General features: G+C 41.8%; 2 protein-coding genes across 10 annotated transcripts in view; one reads left to right on the plus strand and one right to left on the minus strand.

The window, feature by feature from the left end:
- Positions 1-3,780, minus strand: part of RASSF8 (Ras association domain family member 8) — a gene marked incomplete at its 5' end in the record, with an annotated part of 121,820 nt that extends 118,040 nt beyond the window's left edge. For 2 of the 5 annotated variants that reach the window (XM_084641085.1, XM_084641088.1), the window contains one exon: positions 3,162-3,298. Coding sequence is in view for 1 of the 5 variants with exons in the window: in XM_084641084.1 (XP_084497210.1) it covers positions 3,162-3,780 (619 nt within the window). Of the gene's footprint in view, positions 1-2,006; positions 2,101-3,161 lie in introns of those variants that run through there. The other 3 variants (XM_084641084.1, XM_084641086.1, XM_084641089.1) reach the window with 3 other exon arrangements.
- An 87-nt stretch (positions 3,781-3,867) lies between these two features.
- LMNTD1 (lamin tail domain containing 1) overlaps positions 3,868-15,941 on the plus strand; it is a 297,086-nt gene continuing 285,012 nt past the window's right edge. For 4 of the 5 annotated variants that reach the window (XR_014713292.1, XM_084641002.1, XM_084641008.1 and 1 more), the window contains exon 1: positions 3,868-4,003. The gene's annotated coding sequence lies outside the window, so the exon portion shown is untranslated. The remainder of the gene's footprint in view (positions 4,004-15,941) is intronic. The other variant, XM_084641004.1, reaches the window with a different exon arrangement.

Raw genomic sequence — 15,941 nt, forward strand, 5'->3', positions numbered from 1 at the left:
TGTGGCCTGATGCTGCAAAAATTTCACTCCTGTAACTAGTTCTCCAAACACTACATCATCAGAATCTATATTATGACTGATCCTAAACCTTGCTGAAAAGCAAATATTTGAGATTACAGCCTGGACTCTTCAGTGCACCCTGAATGCTCAGAAACCAGAAGGCGATACAAAGAACCCCAAATGTTTGTGTGTTTTTTTAATCTCATGATTTTCAAGCCAATCTCATGATTTTTGGGACATGACTCAATTTTTAAATGCTTATGGTTCGCCATGCTGTTTGTAGATATTACAAAAGCAAATAAGATCAGAAGTTGTATGCATCAGAGTTGATGGCACAGTCCAGTTCCTAGCGGACATTTCTCTACACTGCAATTTGGACTAATTGGTCTCCTTTCTGCGGTGTCTGCAAAGAAGCTAAGAAATAAGAATGGAACTATTCCTTCAGGTCAGGTTTGAGATACACAGCTGCGGTATTATGAGGAAGTATATACTGATATGTCAAAGCCATGCCTGCTCTGTGAATAAAAAGAACTTCTGTCTCCAAATGTCTCAAGCCAACACTAAATTCCCATCAGCTTATGTACGGTATATTACTTTCAAAACATAAAATAAATTGTGTGCATCAGGAATTTTTCTACTTTGCAGCTTTATAAAAAACAATATAGTGCATGAACACACATGGAATATTCTAACAAATATGGTTCCTCAACTAGTATTCTAAGGCACTGTCCTTTTTAAGCAAATATACTGACACATTTACACATAGTCGCTTTCAACAAATGACCTTAGAGTAATTTACAGACATGAATGAAAAGCTCAGCACCATCATTCTCAGGTACAGATGGGTAGACCAGATGGGTACTGTATGTAAAGCTCCCACTGCCATTCAAGGCAGAAGTAGAAACAGAATCCATGCTCTTTCAGATTACTGGGGAAACCACCAATGAATTAAGTCCAATACATAGTTCTAAAAGATTCACAAGCTTGTTGCCAACAGCATTTGCTATGTTCCTGATCTGTCTTCTATGAACCCATTCAGAGTTTTTCTTTTCGTCTCCAGCATGCTCTGTACAGCCAAAGAACCATCTTTTTATTAGCTGACTAGTTTAAATAAGCAGGGTCAGCTTCAATAGGGATTGTTTTTTTCTTTTGGGGGAGGGAGGAAGTGGATTTACAGGTTCTTATATAGCTGTAGAGACTGCATTATACAAATTATTTTGTTATTGAGTAGTATGTCTTTTCAGAACAACTCTGTGAATGAGACAGAATCATTTCTGTTCCCCAGGGACAGAATCATTGTGCTGTCTTTCATTGACAAGATTGTTTTTTTATGGCTTAGTAATTTTTTAAAATGTCAAGTCTTACCTATTTTGTAATAACATTTTAAAGCTAAACAAAATTTAATTGCTGAAAACATTGACCCACTCCCCTACCCCTTTACCCACAAAAAATGAGACGGGAGGCAACAGATCAATTTGTAATGGCATTTTCTGAAAATATATACAGTGGGTTAATGCAACATAACCAAGATTAAAACTGACTGGTTCAATTCTAGGTAAAGTAGTTAGCATTTTATTCATGAATTATACACATTTTTGCTAAAATAATATAATCAGACCACCAGGTTAGTGTTCTCTATGTTAGTCATATAACACAATCAACTAAAAAAATCTTTAACCAGGTATCTTCATAGAAATCAATAGATAATTGGTTTACTCTCTCTCTACAGTTCAGTGCACACTTAATTTTAACTAGAGGTGCTGCCTATGGACCGTGCAGAATACAGTAAAGCACAAACCAGACTTCATAACCCACAGTACAGCACACTTTGTCCTGGATGTAATTACCGTCTAGTGGTTTTTGTTATTATTATGTCAAGCTTTGACATCTTTGCAAGGGTCCAAATGCAAGATGTGACAGGTATGATTCTACAGAGCATGCCAAAATGTGTACCCTCGATCTCCTTCATATTTACAACACTGATCAAATCCAAGGGTAATACTGACCTGCAATTTAACATGTGGCTCTGTTGATCCCCATCAAAATGACATTTAACTGAGAAGCAAAAGGAGTTAGCACACAGGAATATGACAAAAAAAATTTAAAAATGTATTCCATAACAAGAAATCACTAATAGCCACAGATCTTTACAACAATCTTCACTACTGCATAAACTAGGGACCAAAATCCATCTCCTTATCCCTTAAAGTTCCAAGCCTTGTTCTTGTACATGAGTCACTCAAGCTTTCCTCACGCTGTTCCTAAAATGTGATCCATTCCCTGCTGGCAAAACAGATTTACTTATAATCTTTCCCTCCCCCTCTACTAGCAGAGAGAGGGGGCAGGGGAGAGGAATAAGAAAGATTAACCATCAAACAAACCCGTCACTGCCTGGACAGGAAAAACAAAAACAAAAAACAGTCCACGTTGCCAAAAAAACAAAACAACAACTTCCTAATTTCCATTCAAGAAAGAAAGAAAGTAAAAAGGAGCCAGAGATTCCTCTGCTCAGGAAAAGTGGTGTCTAACCTCTCGTCTCAAGGACACAGAAAAATACCTCTTACTTTTTAAGACTTGTATGCGGCTGCTATAAGAGACAGAAGATACAAGAGGGACGGGGGAGGGGACAAAACTGCAAGGAGGCAGGCAAAGGTGAAATAGGAGGGGAGAGGAAACGTACAAGGAAGGAAGAGAAACGGGAAGGAGAAAACCAGGGAGAGGGGGAAATGCAAACGGAAACAGTAAATAATAAGGGCTGAAGGTAGAACTGCAAAGAGGAGGGGAAAGTTGGGGATGGCAAGACGGAAAAAGGGAGATGAAAAATTCTGAAACATGAAAAATTGAAGAAGAAAAAAGAAAGAGGAAGAGATAGTGGGATTCGGAAAAAAAAAGGGAGAGCGAGAAAAACTGCCAAAGAAAAGAAGGGGAAATACGAAGGGAACTGAAAAAACGCAGAAGAGGAAGGAATTGGGGGGGGGGATGCAACAGAAAGCGAGAGGAAGAGGAGGCAGGAAAACACAGAGAGGAAAACTGCCCAGTAAGAAGGGAGCGAGAGGGCTCCTGGCAGGGGAGGAAGAGAGCGGAGCAAAGAGAGAGCCCGAGAGCGGCTGCCGGAGCCGGGGGCTCTCCCGGAAAAAAACCACTCCGAAGTTTGCACTTACAGCTCGGCCATGGCAAAGCCCCGCGGCGGCTGGCAAGTCGGCACTTTCCCCGCACCGGCTCCTCCGGACAGGCAGCAACCCCAAGTGCGGGCAGCCCGCTCCTCCGCAGCGGCCAAATAGCCCGGGAAGGGGGCGGGGGATCCCAAGCGCAGCCGGCAGGGGGCTGGAGCGGGAGAGCGCCGCTCAGGCGCTGCCGCCGGCGGGCTGCGGAGTGTGGGGCGGCTGCTGCCCCCTCCCCCTGTCCCGGCGTTGCTGGGGCCCGGGCACCCAGCTCCTCCCCTGTGGGGGGGGGGCCGGGCCGGGGGCTGCCTCCGAGCCGCTGCCTCGCACAGCGGCGCCCTGGCTCCTGTGACCGCACCGAGGCGGCGGCGGCGGCGGCGGCCGCTCCCGGCCGGGAGCGAGAGTGTAACGGGAACTGGGGCACCAGCGCGGCATTGTGGGAGCTCTTAAAGCAGCCGCCGCCGCCAAGCCCAGCCCCAGCCCCGTCCCCCGACATCCCCGGGGGCTGCCCGCCCGGCGCCCCGCAGGGGGGGAGATGTCCCCGCGGGGGGGGGGGGGGGAAGAGGGTTGGAAGTGCCAGACTGCAGCACACGGGCGTGTGTGTGTGTGTGTGTAGCATCCTCCCCCCTGAGAGGGTTTAAAACCTGGCCTGAAGGAGAACCCCTAAAAAGAGACTCCCCCGTGCCAGCCCCCCAGAACAGGCGTGTGAAACTCAGGGATGCGCTGCCTCTGCCCTCCCAACGCTTCTGGGAGTCCGCCGTCTGCATCGGCACCAGCCGGGCGAGGAGCCGGGAGGAAGGAAGGAAGGAGGCGAGCATGCGATTCCCCATGGGAGATAACAGGTCAGGAAGAGCGGTCAACGACGCGTTGCTCAGCTGCATGCTCTTTGGTTTGTCTGTCTTAGGTTTTGTTTGTCATTCACCCTGCGCGGAAGCTATCGATTCTGACCACCCGTAAACGCTTGCGGATTTTTTAGTTTCTCGTTTTTGCAAATGGGAAAAAACCTGGAAATTTTGAAAAATAAAATAAAAATTTGTGTTCCAAAAAAACTCAAAACCAAACAAAACCAAAATAGACCATTTTTGTCCAAAAAAGTTTTTAATGACCAATTTTTTCCAGCTTTAGTGTATGTATATACATGTACATCCTCAAGACCAACTCAGCTGGGGCCTGGGGAAATTTCTAAAAAGATTTTAACTATTTGAAAATTTAAAATAGGGATATTTCATGAAGGTTCTTTTACTTTTGTTTTGTTTGAGATTCCTCCTGTTCACCTTTTAGCAATACTCCAGGTTACTCCTGTAGACTAAGAGTGTCTGGTTCTGTTGCCGTCTGCCTCTGAGGCCCCAGTCTTTCAACTGACTCCAAACAGACAGAGTTCTGCACCTGCATAGATCCCCACTGAAGTCAGTTGCTGTAAGGAGCTTTATGGGACTATTCACATGCTTAAAACTAAGCACATGCATAAATACTTGTAAAGTCAGGGGTTTAGATTATAATCTCTTCCTATTCCTTTTATGTCCTGTATCTCACTGAGCACATTGTGGACACTTCATAAACAACAATGATAACAACATATGGCAAAGCCATAAGCTCCTGCTGAAGCACAGATATCTTGGTATTCATGTGGTCATCACTTCTAGTCCCTAACTTTCCTCCAGTCCCTTCTCTGCTCTTAAGAGAGAGAGGGGAAGGGGCATTCATTTGACTAAAGGGCCAGATGTGGGCTGGTAAAGGTAGTGCTCTATTTGATTGGTAAAATGAACAATTTGTCATGCTTTTATGGATTTAGGGCATGATTGTCAGAAATGTTGAGCACCTGCATCTCTCATTCACTTCAGCTGGAGTTTTGAGTGCTCAGCTCTTCATAAATCAGCATGTTATAAAAGAAAGTTTTCTTCTGTTTTGAAAATGTCATTGATAGCCAGGATTATAAATTGTTGCTTTAGGGAGAGAGAGAGCGAGAGCAAGAACAAGCTTTGGAGATCCCACAGAAAGCTCTACTCGTGCTTAGAGATGTGCTCATCTCTATTCCTGACAACTGTCTCAACAATTGTTATATTTTTCAGTTGGTTCTCTACATTAATATGATTACTTTTTTTCAAGTCTTCCTAGCGTAAGTGCAATGTGCCTCAGGTGGCATATGACCAGGATTGATCACCGAATTTGGTCTGCTGGTAGGATCATTAGCTTCCCCAGCTTGGGCCAGGTACCGATTGGGAGTGTGACGTGAACACTGATCCATGCCCCTCTGTTCTAGATATGAATTTATGAATACACACATCTTGAAATGAAAATGTAGAATTGTTATATTTGCTGTTGGACTATGGTCATGTCCTTAGCTGGTGTAAATGAACATAGCTCCATAATATTGGAATCATAGTCACAGAGTTTAAGGCCACAAGGGATTACCAGATCATCTTGTCTGACCTCCTGCCTATCACGGGCCACCTACACCACCTGGCATCTGTACACTAAACTCAACAACCAAAATTATCCCATTAAGTTGTTCCTTGGCATCTTATTCAATACTTGTAAATAAATACATTTCTAGCCTTTATGGTTGTGAAGATACATTCTGGTCACATTTGGAAAGTTAACATGATACAGTGCCATCTTCTGGAGTTTGTAGTTGGGCAGCTCCAGGTCTGGTCAGTTTCACAGCTGATGTACAAAGCTGGATGGGGAGTGGTGGAACTGTGAAGAATCATGCCAGTTTCATACTAATGCTGCTGCTGGAGAAAGTTAACATAAGCAACAAAAGTTGTTCACTGGGGAGGAGGACCCAGAAAACAGACTAATAGGTTAAATAGCAAAGACCTGTCCCCAGTGCAGTTAGGAGGCTCTGAATTTGAGGGGGGAAACAAAAAGCTCCATCAATTAAGGGATTGTAGATCAAAATTATAACCCATCTATATGCTAATACAAAAAATAGAGCTCCTAAGTAGGTCGAGGGATGGCACCATAAAAGAAATCCCAGCATCCAGTGGCTGGAGATGAGAGAACTGGATTCTTCACCAAGAGAACCTGGACTTTCTTGGTGGAGCCCGCTCCCTGGCTTTCCTATCTACCTGTGCCTAATAGGATTAGTCCTCTGGCTAGTAGATGTCTCGTAAATTTCTCAAGCTCTGTCTAAGCAGGATTCAGTTTTGACCTTCCCTGCTGTTTTTTGTAAATATTTCTGCAAATTAAAGTTTGTTCATATGAATTGTTTACAGAAAGCAAACCCTGGCCCTGTATCTGACATGCATTTCATCACAAAATGAAATTTGCTTTGGGCAGTAATTGAAAAAGTTTACAAAGATTATGCCATCCAATCAGGGAGAAGAAACAATGCTATGTGATGTAGGTGACCAATCATATCCTTTGCCCATAAGGAGTTGCAAATATAGACCGTCCCAACAGGATACTTGCAGGAAAAGAAATACTGGTGGCAAACAGTTTGCAATCAGTCCACAAGATGAGATTTGTTTGCACAAAGCATTTCTACTACTAAGAAAAGTGACTAAATTAATATAAGTCACATTCTGATTGCAGAAAATTCACAAACAGGAAAAAAAGCTTAAAATTTGCCAAATAAATTGTTTGTTTCAAGTTAGTTGGCCAGCTATTCTTATAAAGATTGCAAAAAGTACAGCATTCAGAATACCACTCCTCCCTTCCTTCCTAAAACATGCAAGCAGAACAGGAGTTGAAATACTGGCTGGCTGAAGATACAAGACTATTTCTCAGAATGCAGGGTTCACAGGAATTTATATATGAAAAGGAAAGAAGTTTTGGGAAACCAATTGTTGTTAGCTGAAGAAAATCCTTGTTTAAAAATTTTATTACTTACTAAAAACAGTCACATGATGAGTCATTACATTTCTATTGTTTACCACTTCAAAAGGTCAACAGAACTGGAGCCTGAAACATTTTAAACAATTAGATTTCATATCCAAAACTAGTTTTCTGTCTTCTTTCTCAAAGTTAAATCATACCCTTCTTGGACTTATAATTCCACGTCTTTTGGTAGAAGTTTACTTAAAAAAAACCCTGTTACATTTAAGTAACTCATGGCCATACTAGAGAGATTTCAAAATATTTTTGATATATTCAGGATATCAAATGTTACATATTCAGTATACAATGTTCACCAATATTGACTTTTGTTTCATCTGCTTGTTTTAGGAGGCTTGTTTGCTAGTAGAAAGACAATGTAACTGTTTTGACTATATTCTCACTCTTCCCCCACATCCCTCCCCCAATTTAATTGTAAAGGGGGGGAAAGTAGCACAAATTCCTGCTAAATCAAGGTGGCATGCACGGAATTTTCAGAATCACGTGTGCATGGCCTGATAAGCCAATATGTCCAATAGAGGCATCTAACATATTTTTCAGCAATTATTTTTCAGAGTAAAAAGGGAAATCTTTTGGAAGATGTGGTGATGGGAAGAGGAAAAAATGAAACCTTCTTATTGGCATTGAGTAACCATCTGTGATTTGATATGCTTAGTTCCTGAACTGGAGGTGACAAGAACAGCTGGGAAAGAAAAGAGGAAAATTGGGTTTAAGACAGACTGTCAAGAATAGGGCTAAGAAATATGTAAAAATATCCACCAACATTCTGTGGCATAACAAGCAATGAAGTTATTTTTTCAGCTAAAGTGGCAAAGGACAAGGGATCTACTTTGCTGGAAACATAGTGGCTCAGTACATTACATGCAATTCAGATTAATCTGTTGAATTTGGCTTCAATCCATCTTCCCTCTGTATTTTTGGATTGGAAAAATGCAGACACTGATTCAGCAAAGCACTTACATACACGTGCTTCTTTTAAGCATGTACTTACGTCTGATTTAAGTCAATGGAACAGAAGAACATGCATAAAAGCTAATCACATGCTTAAGTGCTTTGCTGAATCATGGTCATACTTACTTCAAGATATTTACTGGAGGAAAAATGGTTTACTCAGGTCTTTTTATTGGATGGTAAAGGGAGAGTGATTGCTAAAAAACAGTTTCTTGCTAATATCTAAGAACAAAAGGTGAGTTTCTTTGAGGAAAGCCAGGGAACATTTAGCTCTTTCAAATGAATTAATGGGTATGTATATTCAATGAAAAGAAAAGGAAAATCAGAGACACTAAATATATCCATATGAGCAAATTACGAACAACTACAACTTAAAAACTGACAAAAATATATAGCTTAATCAAATTACACCCTTGATAAGATATGGACAATTTTTGTTAGGATAAGTAAATTACAAAATAAGAAAAAATAGTACAGACAATGTATGCTTGTTTATGAGACTACATATTGTGGTATAAGTCTCTCAATCCTGCAAACAGTTAAGCATATGTATATGCAATGGGACTTGAAGTTAGCAGTTAACAGGACTTTCATATGCGTAAAGTTACACACATAGAATCATAGAAATGTAGGACTGGAAGGGAGCTTGATAGGTCATCTAATCCAGTCCCCTGCACTGAGACAGGACTAAGTATTATGTAGACCATCTCTGACAGGTGTTTGTCTAACCTGTTCTTAAAAAACCTTCAGTGACAGAGATTCCACAGCCTCCCTTGGTAATTTATTCCAATACTTAACTACATTAACAGTTAGGAGGTTTTTCCTGATGTCTAACCTAAATCTCCCTTGCTGCAATTTAAGCCCATTTCTTCTTTCCTGTCCTCAGTGGATCTGGAGAACAATTTATCACACTCCTCATCAGTAAAAGTACCTTCTACATACTTGAAGACTATTACCATGTCCCCCCCCACCCCAAGACTTCTCTTCTCCAGACTAAATTAACCCAGTTTTTCCAGTCTTTCCTCATAGGTTATGTTTTCTAGACCTTTAATCATTTTTGTTGCTCTCCTCTGGACTTTCTCCAATTTGTTCACATCTTTCCCAAAGTGTGGTAATCAGGACTGGACACAGTACTCCAGTTGAGGCCTTATTAATTCTGAGTGAAGTCAAATAATTACTTCTCATTTCTTGCTTACAACACTCCTGCTAATACATCCCAGAATGATGATAGCTTTTTTTGTAACAGTATTTCATTGTTGACTCATATTTACTTTGTGAGCCACTATATCCCCCAGATCGTTTTCTGCAGTACTCCTTTCTAGGCAGTCATTTCCCATTTTGTATGTGTGCAATTGATTATTCCTTCCGAAGTGTAATACTTTGCATTTGTCCTTATTGAATTTCATCCTTTTTATTTCAGACCATTTCTCCAGTTTGTCAAGACCATATTGAATTCTAACCCTGTCCTCCAAAGCGCTTGTAACCCCACCCAGCTTGGTATCATCCACAAACTTTATAAGTGTACCCTTTCTGACATTATTCAAATCATTTATGAAGATATTGAATAGAATCAGACCCAGGACAGATCCCTATGGGACCCCAATTGAAATGTCCTTCCAGTTTGCCTGTGAACCATACTCTCAGAGTATGATTCTCCAACTGGTTGTGCACTCACCTTATAGTAAGTTCATCTAGGCTATATTTCCCTAGTTTTCTTATCATGAGGTAAGTGAGACAGTATCAAAAGCCTTACTAGAGTCAAGATATATGACATCTACTGCTTCCCCCCCATCCACAGGCTTGTTACCCTGTCAAAGAAGGATATTAGGTTGGTTTGACATGATTTGTTCTTAACAAATCCATGTTGATTGTTACTTATCACCTTATTGTCTTCTAGGTGTCCACAAATTGATTTTTTGATTATTTGCTCTATCGTCTTTCAGGGTGTTGAAGGTAAACTGACTGGTTTGTAATTCCCTGGGTTGTCCTTATTCCTCTTTTAATAGATAAGTACTATATTTGCCCTTTTTCAGTCCTCTGGAATCTCTCCCGTACTACACATGAGTTCTCAAAGTTAATTTCTCAGAGATGTCTTCTGCCAGTTCCCTAAGTATTCTAGGATGTATTGCATCTGGCCCTGCAGTCTTGGAGCTTGTCTTCACTATTGGGGAGATTGACTATTGCAGCAGGTGTCAATTTGGCGCAGCAGTCACCGATCAGTTGAGTGCGATCGACTGGTCAATGCTGGAGACTGTCCCAGTGGATCGCGATCTCCGGCGGAGTAGCGGGGCTGCCACTAAGGCAGGCTCCCTGCCTGCCCCGGCCCCACGCCACTCCTGGAAGTGGCCAGCATGCCCTCACAGCCCCAGGGGATGGGGGGCAGGGGTCTCCACGTGCTGCTCCTGCCTGCAAGCACCACCTGCGCAGCTCCCATTGGCCAGAAATGGGGAACTGTGGCCAAGGGGAGCTGCAGGGGTTGTGCCTGCACAGTGGGGCAGCGCGCAGAGCCACATGGTCCCCTGCAGAGGCCGCAGGGGTGTGTTGGCCCTTTCTGGGAGCAGTGTGGGGCTGGGACTGCCCAAGGTAAATGCCACCCCCTTCAATGGGCAGGTTCTGAATGGCTCTGCAGCATTCAGACCAGGAGTAGCATGAGTACAGCAGGCCCAGCTCTGCTGGACCAGCATTTCTCTTCCACCACCCAACCTGCAGCCTCCTGGAGCCGGCCCCCCATACGCTTTCCTGCACCCTGTACCCCATCTCGGAGCCAGCACCCCATACCCTCTCCTGTAGCCTGTTCCCCCTGCACCAGCCCTGGCCCCCCTCCCAGAGCCAGCACCTCACACCCCCTCCTGCATTTCAACACCCTGCCCCATCCTGGAGCCCCCTCCCTGCCTCCAAACTCCCTCCCAGAGCCCGCATCTCCACCTGCACCCCAACCCCTTGCCCCAGTCCGGTGAAAGTGAGTGAGGGTGTGGGAGAGCAAGTGACTGGGGAGTGGGGGGAATGGAGTGAACAGGGTAGGGCTCCGTGAAAGGGGCGGGGCCTCAGGGAAGGGGCAGGGTAGATCCTGGGTTGTCCTTAAATTCAAAATGTGATCTTGGGCATAAAAAGGTTGGAGACCACTGATTTAGTGGGTCTAGTGAAGAACTGCTAAATCAACGGCAGAGTGCTCTCCAGTCGACCCTGGTATTCCAGCTCTCCGATAAAAGTAAGGTAAGTTGTCCGGAGAGTGTCTGCCATCAATGAAGAGTGGTGAAAACACTGCGGTAGGTCGATGAAGCCTACATTGACTCCAGCTACCTTATTCACGTTGCTGGAGTAGCGTAACAAAGATGTCTAACTTGTCAAAGTTGTTTTTAACTTGTTCTTTTTACTAGTTTAGCCTCAGATCTTACCCCATTTACACTGATGTTCATTATGTTAGTCGTCCGATCACTGCTAACCTTTTTGGTGAAAACTGAAATGAAAAAGTTATTTTAAACTTTGGCCGTTGCTGCATTTTCTGCTATCGTCTTTCTCTGCTCATTGAGTAATGGCCTACCAGGTCCTTGGTCTTCCTCTTGCTTCTAATGTATTTGTAAAATATTTTGTTACCCTTTATGTCCCTAGGTAGTTTAATCTCATTTTTGTTCCTTTCTAATTTTGTTCCTACATGCTTGTGTTGTTTTTTAAAAATCATCCTCTGTAGTTTGACCTAGTTTCCACTTTTTGTGCGACTCTTTTTTGAGTTTCAGGTCACTGAAGATCTCCTGGTTAAGTCCAGGTGGTCTTTTACTATACTTCCAATCTTTCCTATGAATTGGGATGATTAAATGTTTGCAGGAGTGGGGCCCACATTAGCTGTTAACATTTATGTGAAACAGAGTGGAAAAATGGCTGCAATTATCTGACAAAAATTATCACAAAATGTGAACTAGCAGGGACATATTTATAAAAGAAAAAAAAGTTCAAGTAAGACTCCTTCATTTTCGTGAACTGAATCTATGAAATCTGCAAAAGACATTTTCACAGCATTATACTCTCTATAATTCCATGAACTGCTGTTTATTATTCAGTAAAATCACATTATTTGAAAAATGTTAAGGGGTCATCATTAATTAACTCAAATTATCTCCCCTTCACTTTCCCTAGAAAAAGGATTGGAAGAAGTTTCTATTCTGACTATTTAGAATTTATCTGCATTTATATATTGCATTCCAGGGTCTATAGTTCTTTCATCCCAGTAAATAATACTTCTGATGAGTGGCAACAGTATCATGGATTATGTGTAAGAAAACTCCTAGAATCGCTCTCTGTGGATGTAGAACATATAAGAAAGGGCACTTCTTTCAAATACTATTGGAATTAGCACTAGTTGAATACCACCAAAAACAAAGCATGAAGCTTTTTCTTCTAATTTGAATAACATTTATTTAAATTGAAATACTCTTGTGTGAATTTGCTTCGCCCATGTTTAGGCCCCTTTTGGATCACTTTCCATGAAAAGTTCAGAGGCTGTATTTTAACAGCATGAATGCCAGGGGAAGTGAACTTAAACTTGTATGCTGATGTATTCATGCTGGAATTGGTGCTCCATATCCTCAACCCCAGCTCCATCCCCTTTGGCCATGCTGGCAGCACAACAAGGACAGAGAGAGTTGCCCTAATATGTATGGCAGCTGGGGATTTCATTGTATTATTAGATGGCATAATGCTGGTATAGCTGGTTGTACACCACAAGTCCTGGTCCCACTAGTGTAAGAGACATGGCAAGGACATTCCAGAGATGGGAGGGGATAGAAGGAGATGAGGCAGAGTGTGCTGCTCTCCTGAAACCTTGACCTGTCAGTCCTGGGGCTTCTCTAACTTGTGCCAGGGACCAAACTTTTCTCCTGCTATCCTCAATCACCTATGCCTCTCCTTCCTCAGATGCATTAAGGGGAGCTTTGGCACACCTGAAGATTTAGGTAAGTATATTTTTTATGGAATGGGACACAGCTTGACACAGTAGGGCAGCAGGGTTCCTAAAACTCCTTGGCAGAGTTTTGGCAAAGAGGCAATTAAAGTATCCAGAAAATATCCAGGAATGTACCTTTGAAATTAGGCCCATGTACATTATACCCAGACACACACATGGTACAAATGTGAGGAGGAGGAAATTTAATGGAAACTCTTCACCCAGCCAATTTATTTTATATTATCCTACTTTTTCTAATAATGGCAGTGTGGGCCAGAAATGAAGGGTATACAATTCTCTAAAATTTCCTAATCTCCTGCTCTCCTTGAGCTAATCTTTGACTCTCCTGCTACTTCTGCCCTTCACAATATCTCTTGCTGAGAAGTTCAAAGCCCCAGCGGCTTCTTCAAACTCTTGTCCTGATTATAAGTTAGCTTCAGTCAATCACAGAACAGAAACATTATGTGACCGATTACAAGTAATCAACACAGATTGTGAGTATCAAATAAATTACTACTAAACTGTTCGTGATCAATCCACAGAGTAAAAATACTAGCAAAAAAGGTCTTGAGTACATTCAAATAGGCCCTGATTCAACAAGTTAAATTTAACCATGTGCATATTTGTAAGCACATTGGCCTAGGTCCTCAGAGGTATTTAGGCTCCTAATTTATATTGAAATCAATGGAAGTTAGGAGCCTAAATACTTCTGTGGATTGAGGCCATAGGCACTACTTATGTGATCAAAGTTATGCATGGTCCTAAGTACCTTGGTGAACTGAGGCTGTAGTGAATAAATCTGAGCAAGTCCTACCTGCTTGCAGATATCCAACAAGTATTAAAACAGGCTAATTGTTTTGAGTAGTTTATTTGCTGCAGATTTGCTCAGTTTTAACAGGAACATTTTGAGGGTTATTTTAAATTGTAGATGCTGTCTAAAACACTAGGGAAATATGCTAGCATTAAATTACAATTCTTAAGTGCATTCTTCAAGCTCTTTCTTCTTAGTTTTATTATTCTCTAATTAGTATTTAGTTTGAAGCCTGGAGAGCAATAATTCTTTATTGTTGCTCCTCCACATTTTCCAACTCTAGTTTTGTTGTTTACTATTGATCATTAGCCACGTGTTGCAGCAAATGAAGAGGAAAATACAGTCCCTTCCCCAAGGAACTTCTAGTCTAAAAGATTGGCACTGCAAATTGCTAAATGCCCTCAACTGCCATTGGCTTTAGGAGGTATCAAATGCATTCAGAGACTTTGCGGTATTTAAGTCTGGGCCCAGAGCAGACACAAAATGGTCTGAACCAAATATTTAGCTGGTGTCAATCGATTTACACCACCTGATGATCTGGCCCTAGATGATTAAGAGAGAGAACCATCCCATATTATTATTGTTAATTATTTGTATTAACTGTAGCACCAAAGAGTCCCAGTCAAGGATCAGGGCCCCGTTGTGGTAGGTGCTATACAAACACATAAAGACACAGTTCCTGCCCCAAAGAGCTAGTAGTATGTGCTACAGAAGTGGGTTTTTTTAAGTAGGGGAACAATAGCTTCTCCACAGGTGGTGAAAAAGCACTGATAGGCCTTATGCAAGTGAGTGTTAAGTTGGGATTTGAAGGAGGAGAAGTCAAGTGAAAGAAGGATTGAAAGGGAGTGGGAAGGAAGTGAGAAGCACATATTATTCTAGGAGTGTAAATAACATCTACGTTTCTCTAGTTACTATTAAAAGACAAAAAGAAAAGGAGTACTTGTGGTACCTCTAAGGTGCCACAAGTACTCCTTTTCTTTTTGCGAATACAGACTAACACGGCTGCTACTCTGAAACCTATTAACAAACAAATAGAGAAGGCTAAATTAAGTCTTTATGCAACTCCCTTGGGCTTCCCTGGAACAACACTGGGGTTAAATTTTGCCCAGAGACTCTAAAGAAGTGTTCAAAAATAAATTTGTCAAAAAGAGTATCCTCTTTATCTTAGTGACTTCCAGTTCTGTCAAGCAAGACATTCATGAACCCAACACATAGTCTTCTGGATAAATCACAGGAAAGGGAGTCAGGAGATCTTGGTTCTATCCCTGTGTGACCTTGGACAAGTCATATCATGGTTCTGTGCTTCAGTTTACCCACCTGTGGAATGGAGATAAAGATATCTCAGAAAGCTGTTCTGAAGTTAAATACAATTATATCTGAAAAGCACTTTGAGATTTGTGGATGGAAGGTTCTACAGAAGTGTGGAGTATTTCTAGTAAAGGTTTTATTTCCTATTCCCTAGCCATCAAGTAATTAGAACTGAGGAAATACCTACTGATAACCTTTTAAAGTTTTCATAGGCCTGCTTAAAAGGCAACATCAACAACAGTAAGGTACCCAATATTGGCAACTCCTAATTTTTTTAAAATTTTGCAATATTTGGCATTTTTCTGGAAGCCCCAGCTCCTGTAATCAGATGACTACATGAGAATCTCAGATTTAATTAAAAAAGCAAGTTTTTAGCCCTCATGGTTGCAGAGCAAAGTGGGACAATGCTAACCATAGAGGCTCAAAAACCAGAAGGCAAATAAAAGGAGCCCCCAGAATCTCATAATTTGGGGGGAGGGCCTCACAATCCTGGGCATGCTTTGGAAATCTAACTGTAGTTTGTTTAATAAGGGAATAATCTGCCTGTAGATTTTATGTATTCTGCATTACCTTTTTTGCTGAACCCTGTGTCAGTATAATTTTAAAGCAATTTAAAGGCAAGAAAGTGACATTGTAGCTGTGATAAAGTATGTACAGTTGTCAAGTAAGAGCAATCAGCATCCCTGCATTAACTCCACAATCAATTTGCTCTGGAGGAGTCAGACAGGTTAAAGAATGACAATACTCTAAAGGTACTTTAGGACTCAGAAATCATTTTAAGATGGAGCTACATGAAATCAGTCTTTTCTTTCAGATCAAGATGAGAGGCAGGTGGGAGAGGATTCCAAGAATTAGAAGCAGCCAAATAGCTGGCACAGAAATAGCTGAATTGAACTGGCACTAAAAGACAAGTAATAACTTTGCAATTTGGCAT

This window comes from Lepidochelys olivacea, assembly GCF_965140295.1.
Source record: "Lepidochelys olivacea isolate rLepOli2 genome assembly, chromosome: 1".
Classification (NCBI taxonomy): domain Eukaryota; kingdom Metazoa; phylum Chordata; order Testudines; family Cheloniidae; genus Lepidochelys; species Lepidochelys olivacea.